General features: G+C 45.4%; 1 protein-coding gene across 19 annotated transcripts in view; it reads right to left on the bottom strand.

The window, feature by feature from the left end:
* The window catches only part of PTPRT (protein tyrosine phosphatase receptor type T), a gene marked incomplete at its 3' end in the record, with an annotated part of 976,718 nt that overhangs the window by 614,507 nt on the left and 344,686 nt on the right, over positions 1–17,525 (bottom strand). For all 19 annotated transcript variants that reach the window (XM_080686646.1, XM_080686642.1, XM_080686645.1 and 16 more), the window contains exons 3-4: positions 13,634–13,905; positions 4,420–4,501 (exon numbers count right to left, since the gene is read on the bottom strand). In XM_080686646.1, coding sequence (XP_080542772.1) covers positions 4,420–4,501; positions 13,634–13,905 — 354 coding nt within the window. The remainder of the gene's footprint in view (positions 1–4,419; positions 4,502–13,633; positions 13,906–17,525) is intronic.

A 17,525-nucleotide genomic window follows, 5' to 3' on the forward strand; every position in this document is an offset into this window, starting at 1 on the left:
AAACTGTTAAATGGGCTTTGAAATATAGACGAGAGATTTTGATTCATAAGGGGAAATAATTTCCTTCTAGTGGTATGCCTATCTTTCCGTAACTGTTTTGGAGACTGTGAGGCAAGCGTTTAAAGCCCTAACTCCAGCTCAAATTGATCAAGAATACAATTACAAATTGGGCACCAACCCCCCTGAAACTTTTGGAACACTTAATAATAAATGCTGACCACATGTTAATAGAAATGATGTTTTGGAGGATAGAAGTGGAGAATTAAAAAGCCTGACATAAAGAGAATGCATGTTTCTCCATCTAGTTAAATGTTTAACAATCTTTGAGTGAAGTTATAAATGCATTCATATTAAGGCTGGAGTCGGGAAGAAGGCACTGTCAGTCCAGTGGACAGTCCGAAGCCACCAGCAGGTTGCATGGCATGTGATCTCATGAGCATGGTCAGTACCTTGGAAGGCAGAACTTAATTCTCCCCTGACTCACACCACCTGTGCCTGTACCAGTGGCTTAAGCCCCAAAGCTGGGAATGCTCCATTTCTGGTGCCTCTGGCTCCCAATCGAACCATCACATGGGACCAGTCGGCTTTACCCCCTAAATGTATCCCTAATCTATCCACCTCTGTCCATCTTTGTGTTTTATGTTTCTTCATAGTATGGCTTGCCATCTGCTATGGGCTGAAGTGTACCCCCAAATTCATATGTTGAAGCCCTAATGCTCAATAACTCACCCTGGGATTGTATTTGGTGAGAGAGCCTTTAAAGGGTGATTAAAGTAGAAATGAGGTTGGTAAAGTGGGCCCTATCCAATCTGAGGGTGTCCTCATGAGAAGAGAAGATCTGGACACACAGGCACACGGGCAGGTGTGCATAGAGGAAAGGCCACTGAAGACAGAGTGAGAACGCGCCATCCACAAGCAGAGGAGAGGGGCCATGGAGGAAACCAAACCTGCCTCTTCATCTCAGACTTCTAGCCTCCAGCACTGTGAGAAAATAACTGTTTGGGCCCCCAGACTGTGAGGTTTTGTTATGGCAGCCTTAGCAAACTAATACCATCTGCTATAGGTCATATAATGACCCGATATTTGTTTCATTTCCAGTCTCATTCACCTTGAGTGAATCCCATGAGAGCAGAGAATGAAACTGTCTTATTCTCATCAACCCAGAATAGTGTGGGCAGAGAGTCCCTGCTCAGTAAACACTTGTTGAATGATGAGTGGCTATCTCTCCACTCCTCTGATCCAGGCTGCTGTCACAATCTCTTGCATGAATCCAGAACTTTCTTTCTAATAGATACTCTGACTCTATTCCCCTTCAACTCTCTCCACAGAGCAGCCAAAGTGATCTTTTAATAATTAAATGAGATCATATCAATCCCCAGCATAAATCCTTCTCGTGGCGCCCCCTACACTTAGATTACAATAGAAACTGCTCATGATGACTTTCAGGGCTCCGCATGGCCAGGCCTCGGCTTCCCCCACAGTGTTAGCTCAGACCACTTTCCCTGCACACAATGCCCAGGATACCCCCACACCATAATGATTCCTACTGTAAGGCCTCTGCACTTATATTTCCTCTACCTGGAATGCCCCTCCCCGAACCCTTATGCAGTGAACTCCTTCTTGTGACTCAGGGTGCAGCTCAGATCATGCTTTTAAAGACTTGTCCCCTGGCCACTCTATCTAAGGAGCCCTCCCATATTCTAGTTACTCGCCTTTATTATATTCATAGCACTTACCGCTATCTGAAATTACATTAGTGACTTATTTAATATTACTTATCTAGTGTATTTCCTCCCTCAGCCCTTCTGCTAAATATACACTGTGAAAACAAGGACCTAACTTATCTTGATCACTTAGGTATCCCCTTTGTCCAGTAAAAATTCTTGACACGCAGCTAATGCTCAAAAGTCTACTTGTTGAAAGAAAGGATGGACGGATACCTGGACTGGACTTGGGCTGAGCAGGGGTCCTTGGGAAGGGGCCTAGACTAGGCTCTGCTCAACTCCACATGACTCATGAGCGGTGGCTAGATCACTGAGGACTGTATGTACTGCCATTATATGTATACATAACTAAATGGAACTTTTCCCATTCCAACCACTATCACAGGGTCCTCACACTTTGATTTCTGGGAAGTTTAAGTTTCAGCCGCCTAAGCATCAAGGCTGAACTCGGCCAAAGCACATTATGCAGGAACTCAGCCAGGGTCACGTCTTCCTGAGTTATATACCATGGCCCATTTGCTGGGTAACTGGCTCTCAGTAATTCCATAACCATGCAATGCACCTCCTTAGCAGGAGGAGGACGAGGCTGTCAGGAGAATTCTAAATTCAGGAGCAGCCCCGACCAGAAGAGGATTCTAAGAGGAGCCATGAGACTTGGGGGATGGAAAGGCATCCATGTGCCTTCCAGGGGACCCTCCCTTGGAGATTTCTCAAGGAGAAGGAAACATTTGGCTGCAATGGCAAACCATGAGCGGTGCTGGGAGTCAAGGCAGAGCTTCGCCAATCTGACCTTGAAGGTGGTTGAGGATGAGATCAGAGACAGGTGTATAGTTGAGCCTCATGGTGAAGGTACACATTCTCATCAGAGCCCAGAGTTCTGGGGTCCTGGGAGAGAGCCAGGCCAGATTCTCCTGGGAAGAGGCAAAGACCGCCTGCTAGGAAGAGCAAGGGCAAACCTCACTCACAGGGTCAGGAGCAGGAATGCACTGGAAGCAGCAAAAGTAAGTGTCCTCTCTGAGGATGGGATGTGTGCAGGGCTAGGTGCTAAAACTAAGACTTGTTTCAGAGAGACTGCCTCAAAACTGATGGCTATGCAGGCTTGAGGTTCAGTGAACAACAGGCAGAGTAGACATCTCCCCAAGCAGCTGCCCAGTCTGAGGACAAAGCTCATTCTCCAATGGGCAATTGATGCTGATGCCAGGAATTAAGGGAAGGGAAGACTTAATCCCAGAAAAGGGGAGTCATCTGCATATCCACTATGTAAACCCTGCATAGCGGGGACAGGGAGGATTTCTGGGATCCTTTCCATATGAAGTCTAGTTCATCAGAGACATTTGCCAGGCGTGACTGAATGGACAGACCCATCAGAGAGAAGTCAAAAGACTCAGAAAGTAACTCAGAGGGTAGGGGTACCTTAGCCAGAGAAAGTAATGGAGAGTGGAGCAGGACCTCAGCATTCCTGAGATGCCGGCTGATTTCTGGGAAAGAAGGGTCTCTTGCACAGACACCAAACACAGTTACCCCAAATACTGTTTTGCCCGACCCCCTTGGGACTTGTCCCTATTTCCTCCAGAGAAGGTACTCCAAGGCAATGAGTCAAACAATGGCATTCTAGTGTCAGGGGAATGAAGGCTCTGACACATTCATTGCGGCAGGAGTAGGAAGAGTTGTTTTAAATAAAGCAGCATGGATGGGGCTGAAATGAGAATAGCCCCCAAAAGGGAGGACTGAAAGGACAGGGCACTTGATGTCTCTTGAGGGAACAGCAAATTGCACCATCGCCAATAGCATGACTCATGGCTCTAAGGGGGGGAGTAGAGAGAGCCCTACTAAGAGTTGCCTGGAACCAGATGGCTGCTGAGAAACTGATGAGAATCTCCAATATGCAGAACACTAACTAATGGGGCTGGCATCCCAAAGAGTCCTCCCAGGGGCTACCATAACCCCCAAGCACATCCCTTTGATGACAGCCCTTCCCCCACCACATGGGCTATGAAGTCATCTCAACTACCTACATCCAGGACTTGTCCCCTCTCAGATTTAATGAACCTGGGAACCGCAGCTCCTTGCTCAAACACATTCAAGTATCTTACAATAAAGACAGTAAAGGGAGAGAAATTCAAGGGGAAACTTGATCGGCATGGAGGAGTGGTATGCCCTGGAGGGCTCTTGACACTGTACCATAAGTACTAACCGCTGTGAGAAATCTTTCTCTACGCCTACACAGAGCTGATGAGTGAATTTAAAATTACTTTTAAAAATTAATAGCTTTGGGGTACTTTTCCCTGTGAGTGAACAGTGTACTAATTTCTTCAGTGTTTTGGTGTTGTTCCTTTTTAAAAAAAAGACAATTGCACACAATTCTATCCAAAGCCCTCTAATTCTTCCACTTCAGTGGTCTGAATCCCACTAATAAACAATCAGGACTTTAGACTCCCTTAATAATGGAGAGAGATTCAAACGAAGATGTTTTGCCAGTCTCTGCAAATTCCTGGAGGTGCTGCCTGTGGAACAGGCCGGCAAAATTATGGATTTATGCAGGACTGATTGCATTGAGTACGTAAGCACTTTGGAAGAATTAAAAAACAGAGAGAGTGAGAGATGTTTGTGAGCTGAATGAAGAGGGGGTTGCAGCCTCCAAGCTACCCAGACTGACGAGAAGTAAGGCTGTGTTAGGAGAAGGGATCAGACTTACTGCATGGATGCGCGAGGACCCGGACCTCGTCCACAGCGATGTAGCCAGGATGACCTTTCAAAGAGACTGATTCAAATATCACCTGCAACACACACAAGGTGGGAGTCAATTTCACAGAAATGGTTGTAGGCACTGGTCGTAGGAATCTGCCCACCCCCCAAAACACTTTATGATTCTGCTTCCCATCAGAATCGGCCAAAGAGGCCTTATATTAGGCTAGGATGCTCTCCTGTCAATTGACTTGGATTTTCAAAACAAGGTAGAAAGGCTTTGTGACGAGCAAAAGGGAAGTCAGCCACATGGAACATTTTTTAATAGATTTCAGAAACAATGCTTGGATGCAGGAACAGCAACCCAAATATGGCCTGTAGACCCCAATCTGCACCTTTCTCATGGTTGTTTCAAGTGAAACACAGAGTAGAATTACTTCCTAACACCCCAACTTTCTTATGAGGGGTAGGGAAGGAACTTACCTTGGAAGCTCCCATAAAAAAAGGGGGGGGGGTTTATCCTGACTTGATTCTATATCCCCAAGGAACACAGTCCATCTGAATTTCTTAATAACACCTTGCAAAATTTGCACAACTGTTGGTATCTGGGAATCCAAGGGCAACATTTTTTTTTTTTTTTTTTTTTTTTTTTAGTTCTCCATTCTGATTGCTTATTTCAGTAGAGATTTTATGGCTCAGTTAATGGCTTTCTTTGTCACCCAACCTCTACCTTCATCTAGAAACCAAACCAACCCAATGACCTCCCTAATTCTAATGGCTTTATCTTCCACTCGGCATCAGCCACAGACTCAGACTTGTCTTTCTCCACTTCAGAGAGTAGAAATTCCATCTTTCTATATATTGGCACAGCCTCCTACCCCACTCCCAATTCATTCCTCTTAAACCTGATCTCAGGTTCATGTGGTACCCTGGACCTCAAGTTTTCCACAGTTTACAGGCTTGCCTGGACCTCCCTATATAGGGTGTCCCAAATAATGTATATGCATTTTAACAGATGATAACTCACTTAATTTTGAAAATGTACTGTATGTTAGTCAAAACTGACTTTATAATCCTTCAAAGTGTGCATATATTTTTGGGACACCTTATATTTTCAACAAGCCTGGGGTACCCCCCACTACATTGGATAATCACTCATACCACTCTCACCTATAGCACCAATTCCATAGCAGCTTCATTACAACTCTGGCAAGCCCATTACAATACTGCCTTCACCATGGGAACTAGTGGAGAGGGTGGTGATGGCTTTGAAGAGGCAGCTTCCTCTAAGTCAACATATGGCTGCCTGGGAATTACATAAAGTGACTTGGGAATGACAGTCACACCAAACATAGAGCAGCTGGCATCAGCATGACAACCACTGGGGAAGAGGGGTTTACTAAGACACAGGGTCCTTCAGAGAGAGTTAACAGAATCGTGCAGGAAGGAGGGAAAGTTTGCAAAAATGAAAGTGATAGCTGCCTCATCCTGCAGAGAGAAAGTCAGCACAGGCCTTTCTATCAACAATCGAATATCTAATTAGGTTTTTAGTAATTCAAATGAAACTGAAAGCAAAGTCCATAGGAAAAAAAATAACAAGAAAATAGGACAAATATAGAGAATACATTTATAAAGAAACTGTATAAAACTAGTCAAATTGTATAATAAAAGTGACAAAAGTAACAAGAATATTTGTGACAACAAATATAAATAGGTTAAAATAGAGAAAAGCCCTCAGACTGTCCAAATAGACAAAACCTAATTGTATGCTATCAGATAAGCACCTAAAGCAGAATGACTCAGTAACCTTGAGAACAAGTTAAACAAAGGGAAATACAAATAAACAGAAAACAGTTATTGCAAAAATAATGCAAAAGCATCAAAGCAGAATTTAAACCAAAAGGGAAACAAAAACCATTAAGTGGACTAAAATGGTCATTTAAAAGAATGTATGGCCTGGCCTGCGTGGCCCAGTGGTTGAACGTCGTCCTATGAACCAGGAAGTCATCCTTCAATTCCCTGTCAGCGCACATGGCTGGGCTGTGGGCCAAATCCCCAGTGTTGGGAGTGCAGGAGGCGGCCAATCAATGATTCTCTCTCATCACTGATGTTTCTATCTATCCCTCTCCCTTTCTCTTGGAAATCAATAAAAATATATTTTTTAAAAAGAATGTAGGAGTCAGTAGACTTAAAAGGAGAAAATGATGGAAACAAATAGTAGTTACAGTTTAAATAAAACTCATTTATACTTATTTAACCCATGTTTTAGATTCTGACAAATTAAACAGAAAAAAATGCATCTATCAAGTATGTACATAATATAAACAATGATGCATTTACTAAACAAATGTTAATGAATTTAGATAATAAAATTTCTGTTCAAATATTCATGGGTTATTTACACAAAGAACATATAACAGACTAAAGTATAATTTCAATCAACTCATCAAAAAATAAACCACATAGGTTTGTGTCTGTACATTTTCTAACTAAATTCATTAAATCTAGAAATTGACAAATGCTTAAAAATCAATTTCTTAAAATTGAAATATGCATTACTTAAATGTACAATACCTTCTTAATAACTATGATGTCAAAATATGTTTTGTATATTAACAAAGTCTGAAACAAAATTGAAAGTCAAATGGCATGTTGGAAAAAAATCTGTAATTATATATGCCAGCAAAAAGGTGAATGACCTGTTTTGTGTAAAGAATTCTTAAGACTCAACAAAATAAATAAACTCTCCAAAGAAAAATCGGCAAGTAACATTAGCAGGCAATTCACAAAAGATGAAGTCGGAATGGTAATAATCTATGAATGCAATTTTTTAATGACACGGGAAATTATGGTAGATGATTATTTTCTGCTTTATACTTTTCTAGGTTTTCCAAAATTTCTGCAGTAAAAATGAGCTATTTTATATTTATACTAAAAATGAAATATTTTATGGTACATTTGCATATCTCCCTTCTTGTTATATTATCATGATATCATGTACCACCGTACAATTAGCACCTATCACACCCTATTGCCATTGCTTGCTCACAAATCATTTCATCCCCTAATCTCTAAAGCCATTGACAATGGGAAAAGTGTCTTCATTCATCCGTGCATCCATTTATTCAGTCAACATTTAAAGAGACCCTTCTATGTAATAAACACTGAGATACTTGCTGAGTGATAAAAATGAACAAGAATATTGAGGTCCTAACTCTGATGAATTTCACATTCTAGTGAATGGAAATGGAAATTAAACAAATCAATATGAAAAGTTAAACTGTGTGATTGGCATTATGAGGGAAATAAACAGAATATTGTGATTAAGAGTGAGGGTCTATATTACTTAGAGTGCTTAGGAGAGAACCTCGAGGAGGTGATAATCACTATGACACCAGAAGGATGAAAGTGGCCAGACAAGGAAGGGGGTGGTGACAAGTGCAAAGGCCATGAGGAAGCAATGAGCTCAGAGGTGATCTGGGAACACAAGAAGGAAGCTGGGACACAGAGCAAGCTAGAGAGGCACAAAGCCAGGCTGGAGTATAGGGGAGTCAGGTGTCCTGGGGTCTTACAAGACATAGTCAGGAGCTTGAATTTTCTTCTAAATTGCTGAAAGATTTACAGCAAGGAAGAGACACATTCTAATTTATATTCTAAAAAAGATCATTAAGACCATTCTGTGGAAAAGGACTGACTGGAAGGTGGGCAAATGAGAATGAATAAAACAAACAGATCTATCCCTTGGCTACTGTAGTCATTCAATCAAAAGATGAGGATAGCTTTGGGCCCTGGCAGGTAGCTCAGTTGGTTAGAGCTTTATCCTGATGCCAAGGTTTCTGGTTTGATCCCTGGTCAGGGCACATATGGGAATCAACCAATGAATGCATAAATAAGTGGAACAACAAATCTCTCTCTCCCCCCTTTCCTCTGTCTCTCTAAAATCAATAAATAAAAAGAAAAAAGTGAGGATATTGTTTATGACTGTGGTGGCTATACAGAATAAAGGTTGGTTGTTTAAGAGATATTTCGAAGGTAGAGACGAAAAGAACTGCTGTTAGATTAACAGGAGAAGAGTGAAGGAAAGAGAAGGCTCAGCAAAGACTCTTCAATTTAGAGCTTGAGCTTCTGGGCTGAGTCTGGTGTCATTTACTGATATAAGGAAAATGACATGATAAACGTGTGTGCACAGGCACACAGGTCGGCTATGTCAGGATTTCCTGTTGGCTATGTTAAGTTGCGATGACAATTAAGCATCATAATGGATATGTTGAGTAGGAAGCTGACATTACGTTTCTGAAACTCATGGGTAATTTAGGAACCAGAGTTACAAATGTGGTAACTTTAGCATCTAAGTGTCATTTAAAGTTGTGGAACTAGATAAGGTCACCTTGAAAGGCAGAGTAGATAGTTCGGAGATGAGTGCTAGGGCCCAAGGCCAAGTGCTAAAATCCCAATAGAGAATGTATTTTTTAGGATGGTAGAGATTGGAACATGATTTTAGGTAGAGAGGAATGAATCAGGGGAGTAGCACAGAATATGAGTGAGGGACAGATGAAACAAGATTCTAAAGGGGACAGGAGTCAGTCCATTGGGGTCAGGATACCAGTGGAATAATGGGTATTAACCAGAGGGGCACCTCATCAACTAAAACAGAATGATAATAAAATAATGCAAATGGAGAAATATGCCCACTATGATAAAGGTCACAATATTGACCATTTATTATGTGATCTTGAACTAGCCTCTCAACAGCCCCAATAAGCAGAACCAGCTGAATAAACTCAGGAAGGAAGCCACAGGTGGCTGAGAGTTGAGGTCCTGGTCTTCTGGTTCACAGTACACGGCTATGGCCATTCCTGAACTTTGGTGAAAAACTTCCCAACTCTCATTTAACCAAAACCCCTGAGTAAGCAGAATTCTGGCTTTTATTCCAGTTAATCAAAGATTAACTTAATTCTTCTAATGCTTTGCTTCTCATATCCTCACCCAGTACCTATCCAATATCACAATTTGTAGGGAGCAGTTATAGGGATAAGCCTTGGACTGACCTGCTGGCAAAGCCACAAACAAGTCCCAGCTTAGAGGGCACAGCCCTCTTAGCATAATTAAGCTTGATCTTGTGACTGCTCCCTAGATCTTTCATGGGTAGCTAACAGGCTGTGGGAGGTGCAGCAAGTGCTGCCAAAACAAGTGAAACTTACAAGAACATTGTAAATTACCTTGTTTACCCCTGACTATAAAATAAAGCATCAGCTTGCATTCTGGATCTGTTCTGTGGTCTCAGTCATGCACAGAAGATCCACCTAGACCCAGCTTATTCTCTTTGTCCGTCTTTTCTTCATCCTTCGCTGGCCCTCCCTCAGGCTCCCCGAACCCTTGGCTGTGCTGGCATGGCACAACAATTATTAATAAATATTCCATGAATGAACACAAGGCTTGGCATGGGAGGATGGATGTGTGACAGTGAAATATACATTTGTTCACTGTTCTTTTTTTCTTCCTTCGCAGAAATAAGAGTTCTCTAATGAGACAGAGAATCTTTCATTCATCAGAACTCCTCCTGGGAATATTTCTGTAAAGCATTAGGGAAGGGAAGATTTTGGTTTTTCAAATATGAGAGAGTAATATTCCGTAAGAAACATGGGAAAGCATGTTCTGGTTTTCCATTAAGTGAGTTGATAATTCTCAAGCGCTTACAGTAGACATGGTAAAGTATCTGTAAGTGTCATGAATACTGTTGTTCTTGCTCTGGAGAGAGGGATGGGAAATTAGAGGAAAGGCAGGAATGGTTCTAGATCTAGGGACAGGGAGAAAGGACTGTCCATGTGACTACCCCCTGTTACCCCCACCCCAAATTTCCACTGAAGTTCCTACACTCGGCAGACACTATGATGTGAGTCATGACTGGTAAAAACTGGTGGAGGGATTGCTCAGGGTGAAATCAAGGAGGCCTACGCAGACATGGAGGAGGGTTTGGTGCTTAGCTGAGAGGATGGGTGGATGAGAGAGGAGACAGGGTGGAGTTCTGAGGGCGAGTGGCCCTCTCCCTGGAATGCATCCTCCTGAACTGTGCATGAAGTTACTAAACCTGCAGAGTGCAGAGTGCCGGATGCCTGAGGGACTGCTGAGAAAGGGCTTCGAGTCCAGTTGAATCCAAATCAGGCAACTCCTAAATTTCAGGAGTCCACAGAGAAATTACACTGCGGGATAAAAGGTAATTTCATCCAGGCAGGTGATGGAGAAGAGAGAGAGCCAGTGGCTGCAAAATTAATAATGAGTTCTTTTATTTTTAAAAAATCTTGCAATGCATAAGTTCAGAATCATTAAAAACATGAAAGAGAATTAATATCCCCTAGAAAGGGGCAGCGATCTGAAGCAGTGCTTGCTAAGCCCTGCTGGACCGAGAGACGCCAGGTGGGAGTCGGGGTGAATGGCAGAGGAACATTCCTACCCCGGGCCCTGCTCAAGGCCTCCTGCCAGAATGCCCACTAATAAGAAAGATAAAATTTCCCTGTTTATTACGGAGCTAAAAGTCCATTGTAGGACTGTGAATTATGACTTTAATAAATGAATACCTAAGCCATCCATATGTGAGGACCAGCACTACTGAAAACTAAAACTGTATTTAGTCCACCGCCTCATACATGCAGGGCCAGAGCTTGGGGGTCTGGTGAATTTAAAATCCATTTTGCAAAAGTCTTCGAATCGCCTGATAGGTCCCCTCTCATCTTCCGCAGACGTATGTGTGAGTGGGTGCCCCTGAGTGCGCATGAGTCTGGGAGCATGCAGGTGTATGAGCCTCTGTGTGTGCTCCACTCTGCATGTGCTCCACTCTGCGTGTGTGGCCATGAGACCATCCACTACTGCCTGTGTGTGTGTGTGTGTGTGTGTACACACACACACATGTCTGTTCTAAACTGCTGCTCTCAGCACATTAGTGGCTTTTTCCCCACGAAGCCCAGAGCAGAGGAAATGTAATGTAATGTAACAGCACTACAGTGGCCAAAAGTTGGAAATCAGAAAATAAAATTCTCCCAGATGAAGATGCTTATCACAGGGCCGGTTCAGAGTTTACCCAGGACAGCTCAGCCACAGAGGGCACTTCTTTTAGAAAGTTCTCCTTCCTTCTTCCTCTTTTTCTGTTCTCCCCTGTCTTCCTCCTCCTTCCTTCCTTCTGACAATTGCTGACAAGACATTATGTATGTGCTGCCTTATTTAATCCACAGAAGAACCCCTCCTTGGACCCATTACCATCTCAATCTTACAAATAAAACAACAGTGATTCAAAATGATGACGAGATGCATTCACCATTATAGAGCCAGTGAGTGGAAGATTCTCAGAATGGAAAGGCTATTGGCCCAAAAGGAGGAAACTGGACTTGGAGCTACAGGACCTGCTACTTCAGTTTGCCAATAATATCCCCTGTTCTGGAACACAGGATGTATTGCTACCCAACACAGGAGTTACTGTACAGGTGAGTGAGAGGCAATATGCGTACCACAGAGCTGGGACATAGGGATGCCCAAGAAACTTCTTTTTTCCCCTCCATACCCCATCAGAGACCATGACCAATAGTGCGACTGTTCCTCTCCTGGGTCACTTATCCTGCTCATTATACTTGCACTTGTGGCCCCATCCTGTCCCCATTGGCACCGGGTCCTAGGCCGGGGGTTTCTGACTGGAATCTGAAGGTATCCATGGAGGTATCCATGGGCTTATAGAGACACTTGGCATTTACACCCTGAGGCATCTGGGCTCTGGCCCCAGCTTTGCCAGTGATTTGCTGTGTGCTCTTGGACTTCGTGGTCTATCTCTGGACCTCAGCTCTATCACCTACATCAGGGTTCATCAAACTATGGCCTGGAGGTCAAGTCTGGCCCACCACTTGTTTTTGTCCATAAAGTTGTACTGAAACACAGCTACATCCATTCGTTTCCATCCTGTCTACAGCTGCTTCCATGACGCATCTGAGAGGACTGCACCTTGGATGTTGAAGTGAAGGACATCTCAAAAACTCCCAGCCACTAACCTTGCCACCCTCAGGTCCACCTTCTGCTTCAGACTTTGGAGAAATTTCTCCAAAATGCAGATCTGACTATGTCACTCTCTTACTTAAACACACCCAACAGTGGGCATGGGGATTAACTGAAAATAGGCACAAGGGATCTTACTGGAATGGTGGAAATGTTCTAAAACTCGTTTGTGATGATAATTGCACAACTCAGTGGCTTTACTAAAAATCACTGAATTGCTCAATTAAAATAAGTGGGTTCTATAATATGTAAATTGTACCTCAAGAGTGCTGTTTACAAAAAATCTTTCCACAGTCCCAGGTGAAGACGACCTGGAGCTCCGTGGGCTGGGGCTGGCATGCACGCTGCATCTCAGTCCCGAGTGGGATGAGCAGGGAAAGGGAGAGAGGTGTTTAGAAACAGTGACAGCAATCTGGCATGGCTGTGACATTTTTATTGCCATTTGTACAAGTATAGGTTCAAACTGAGTCGGGGAGGGAACTTGTCTTTCACCAGCGAGTGTGAGAAACACTGCTCTAGACCCGAGAATATAGGTAATGTCCTTGGCTTGGCATTTGGGGCCCACACGACCTCCTTGCCCCTGCAGGCTCCATGCCCTGCATGTCTCCTTTGCAACCACCCCTTAGTCCACTTAGAGTGTCAAAACTCTGCCAACATCTCTCACCCACTCCCTGAGCCCATGGCCTGCCCTATCCCTGACAACTCAAATGCCTTTCCCTTCCTTCTTCAACAATCGCTTATTCACTCTTCCAGACTCGGCCTCATTGTCATCTCCTCTTAGAAGCCATCCTGTCTCGCCGCCCACCCCCCTTGCTCTTCTCCAGGGGTGATCTCTGACTAGTTACCTCCTCCCTCTGAACCTCAACCTCTTCATCTGTAAAACAGGGAAAATCATAGCATTCTCCTCATTGGATAACACTGTCTCCCTCATAAATTCTTGTACAATAGGCTTCAATGTCTCAATGTCTGTTCCTGCAGCATCCTGGGAACTCAAATGCATCTGGCTGTGTTGCAATCATTTATCCACCAGTCTCCTCCTCCAGGGCCTGCTAGAAGGAGAAGCTCAGTAAACAAGAGTTGAACCAGTAAGCAAATGAAATCCTTTCTCCACTGCACAACTCCAGGCAGGCAAGAGGTGGGTGGGTTTATGGTTACTTATAAAAGAAATTGAGCCATGGAAAACCCCCTACCTGGTAGAAATGTGGCCAGAAGGTGCTGATGGCCAGCTCTGCCTTCACCCAGCCCTCGGTGACGACGCCGGACACGTTCCAGACGGGGTTCCCCTGGGGCCCGCCGTTCACCTTCACATAGACATTCAAGGCGCCCGGGCTGGACCTGTCGCGGCTGGAGAAGTAGTAATGGAAATCGATGCAGTGCGTGTCATTCTCCTTCAAGGTGGGCAGGAGGAGGTGGGCCTTCTGGCCAGAGGCCCTCCCGGAGCTGTTCACCATCATGAAGGAGCCTGGAGACCCGCCAAGGGGGCAGGAAGGAGACAGGGAGAGAGAAAAAAAAAAAGCCTCCTGAAAATTGGTCACACCCCTCAACAAGGTGGCCAGAAATGGGGTCGCTCCAGCAGGGCCTGGTGGAGCCTGAGGAAACCTTATCTCCTCTCTCAACCTCCACGCCCGCTTCTGTAATTGGGAATAACAACCCTACTCAACAAGGTGGTTTTAAAAATGAAGAACTGGTAACATGCACCAGGTATTTCTACAAAGTGGACACTCTGAACATTTACGGAAGAGACATTACATCCAGCAGCTCCTGCAGGAAACACAGAACAAAATCCAGGAATTTAGTTAATGGCAACCTCCCTGGGTAAAATGGGGTGAAATATAACCTCACGTAAGCTTTGTCTGTCTCAGTGGAAACAACCTCGGCAATACGGGAGGTGTCGTTGTTCCATCATAGGCCACTGGAGCCTTGCGTTCAGGACAGGGCGTATGAGAGGAGGGCTTATAAAGCGTACACTGGATTCCAGTCAGCACAGAAGACCCGGAGGAAGTGGAGAACCGCTGGGAGATGCTCGGCCGGGGAAGGAGGGGAAGGAATACTACACACGGAAGGCGTCCCAGTGGGATGCTAGGTGTCTTATTTAGATATCATTCAATTTAACCTCCAGGATGACCCTGGGAGGTGGAGGATTCATGTTATTTAAAGACTGAGTGGCCTGCCCTGGGCCACACACACAGGGAGCGAGGAGACCCAGATTCGCTCCAGCCTCAAAGTGTATGCTCTCATTACTACTGGCAGAAAACAGGACTAGTCTTTTCAGGCACTTAAAAGGCTATTTCCGAGGAAGGACGGGAGCCTCTTTGGAGTTGCTCTGACAGGTTAAAGGGTTGTTTCCAGCTCTTCGCCCCTCCCTGGATCTGCGTCCTTAGCCTCTTGCTTTTCAGAAGAGGCGGAGGGAGTGTCCCCATCCTCTGACTTTGGATTGCGCTTGCTTTGCTCAAAAAATGCTAACGGAACAATCCAAGCAGAGGCTTGAAGCGTACGTGCCTCGCTGGGCTTGCCCTCTTGCACAAATGCCACCTTTCATGGGAAGAACGCCCCCCCAGGTGGCTGCTGCCCTTCAGGTTGGGATGGAGAACAGACTCACGTGGATGAGTACTGAGCAGAGGCGGCAGTGAAGAACCAAGCCATGCCACCCCCACAGCAAGAAGCACAGCCACGCGGCCCACAAGCCCAACCTAGATCAGCAGAACCACACTCAATGCTCGGACCATGAGCGTGAGAGCAAGTGCTCATTGTTGTTCACCCTGGGTTTCCTCTTGGCACTTTAGGCAGCAATATTATGGCAACAGCTCATTGATGAAGGCGCCTGAGTGGGCAGACTTCTGAAAGGAACCACCAGGAGGCACACCTCAGTGCAAAGGACCTTCTAAGGAGCAGAGCTGATGCACAATGGGACTGCCTGCCTGGAGACAGAGTGAGTCCCCGTCCTTGCGGGTGGTGCAGAGCCTGGAGAAAGTGAGATGTCTAAGGAAACTGCACCATCAGCTCTGCAGGCTGTGCTCTGTGACTTCAAGTCCTATGATTCTATGAAGTAACTGCATCCTAAAACACAGGCGACAAACCCAGGTGGTCCAGGATGAATGTCTTCACCTAGAAAACCACTGTTGTCTTGAAATCTGATTTTAACCACTCAACTATTCAATTCAGAATGAAACCTTACGGCTACTTACCCTCAACCAAGATGAGCCACGACAGCTATAAGTAGCCTCATTCTTTCACCCTAATTCCAAAAATACTAACAGCTGCCAGCTAGTAAGTACTGGGCAGTCCATATCTTGTTGGGGTTCTCAAGGGCACCCGTCACTCATAGCCCGTCTCCTCTGGGATCTGAATGAATTTAAATAGACAGGGGAGAGAGGCAGAGTTCAAAACCTCCACTTCATTATTCTCAAAGCTGGACTTGAGAAAGTCACTTGGACTTGAGGCTAAATTAGGCTTCCTGTGTTTTCTTTTGTGAAGGGCATGTAGAGAACTTGGATGACCATGGACTCCCCCTTCCGACTATACCCACATCCCCAGGGCCAGAGCTGTCCTTGAGGGATGACCACATAGGGCTGTTGAGTGGGCTCATCCCCAACATAAGCCAAAAAGAAGCAAGGTACCAAAGACAGAAACTTGAACCACGGCTATCAGACTTTGCCATCCCACCAAACAAAAAACTCACCCATCTCCTGGGGCAGGAGCCACTGAAAGTGAGCAAAGGAGGTAAGGCTTGGTAGTAACAGAGGGGACGTGGGGAGATGTCCCTTGTCGGATGGTATTGCTAATCATCAGAACCTCCCAGTGAGGCAGCAAGAAAGAAACCGCTGCAGAGGTAAACTGTGGCTAGCATCCCTGCCTCTCTCTGTCTGCTGACCTGCGTCCCACAGGGTGCCAGGAGGTTTCCCTGGGACAGATGACTGATGACCCCACAGCCCCACAAAGGTTGGATGGCTGCCCCTGCCACAGAGGAGCAGGCCACCAATGGGTAAGGAAGGCAACCTCAGATGCAAAGGGTGTCCGGCTCTCTCCCCTTGGGATCCCATGATGCTCCACAGACATTTTGGCTCCTGTCCTCCTGCCAATTCACACCAAGCTGTGTTGCAGGGGCCACAGCAGAGAAAGTCAGGGTTTCCCTTCCACCAGCTCAGGTTCCCACTTCTGTTCATCCTAGCTTCAGGGTAGGGCAGGCCCACTGAGGAGGTGGCACCATGCAATATCCACCCACTCCCATCTTGCTGCCCCCGTGACTGCTGACAGAGGGAGCTGCATTTCCATGAAGATAGAGCTGGTGCAAGGGCTTGGCCCTCCATGGACTCCTCATGTAGCAAAATTGCTTGTTGATTGAAAAATCTGTCCTCCTCGTTCTGGGCACAGCTGGACTACATTCCTCAGCCTCTCTCTATGGAGTGGTGGGCCCTGCAGCTGAATTCTAGCCAGTGGGGCCAGGCCTCCACCCTCCCCGACCCCCACTGCTCCATCCTCCCTTATCTTGTCTCTCAAAAGATGGTCCTTGGAGCAGCAGCCCCAGCACTCCTGGGAGTTTGAAAGAAAAGCAAGAACTTGGGCCCCATCCCAGGCCTATAGAATCCAACTCTGCATTTGTCAATATCCTCAGCTGGTTTGTAGGAGGCACATGAAAGTGTGAGCATCACGGCTCCATTGTCTTTCCCACCCACCAGCTCCAAGCACAGGAGCCCAGGAGCCTAAGTGATAGCAGAGCCCCAACCAAAGGAGCCTGGTCCCTGAATGGCCACGGCCATGAGAAAGGCCACCCACCTACGGAGAACACTCATTTCAGACCTTCAGTAGACAGGGAATCAACTATGACTGGGTTACTAAGCCATTCAAATTCTGTCATTTATTTCTGCAGCTAGCATTCTCGTGATTATTTTGGCACCCCCCATGGGGCCCCTACTTTCTACAAGTTCCTTTATTTAGGAAGATGAGTAATGACAGCTACCAAGCAAAACTATAAGACACCCCAAATAGGAACATCATTACAAGCAGCATCCTGGGTAAAAAGCAGAAAGAAGGGAGAGAATGGAAAGACTGGGCTCTGAGAATGAATCCTGGAGAAGGAAAGGC

The sequence above is a fragment of the Plecotus auritus genome, assembly GCF_963455305.1.
Source record: "Plecotus auritus genome assembly, chromosome: 8".
Lineage (NCBI taxonomy): Eukaryota > Metazoa > Chordata > Mammalia > Chiroptera > Vespertilionidae > Plecotus > Plecotus auritus.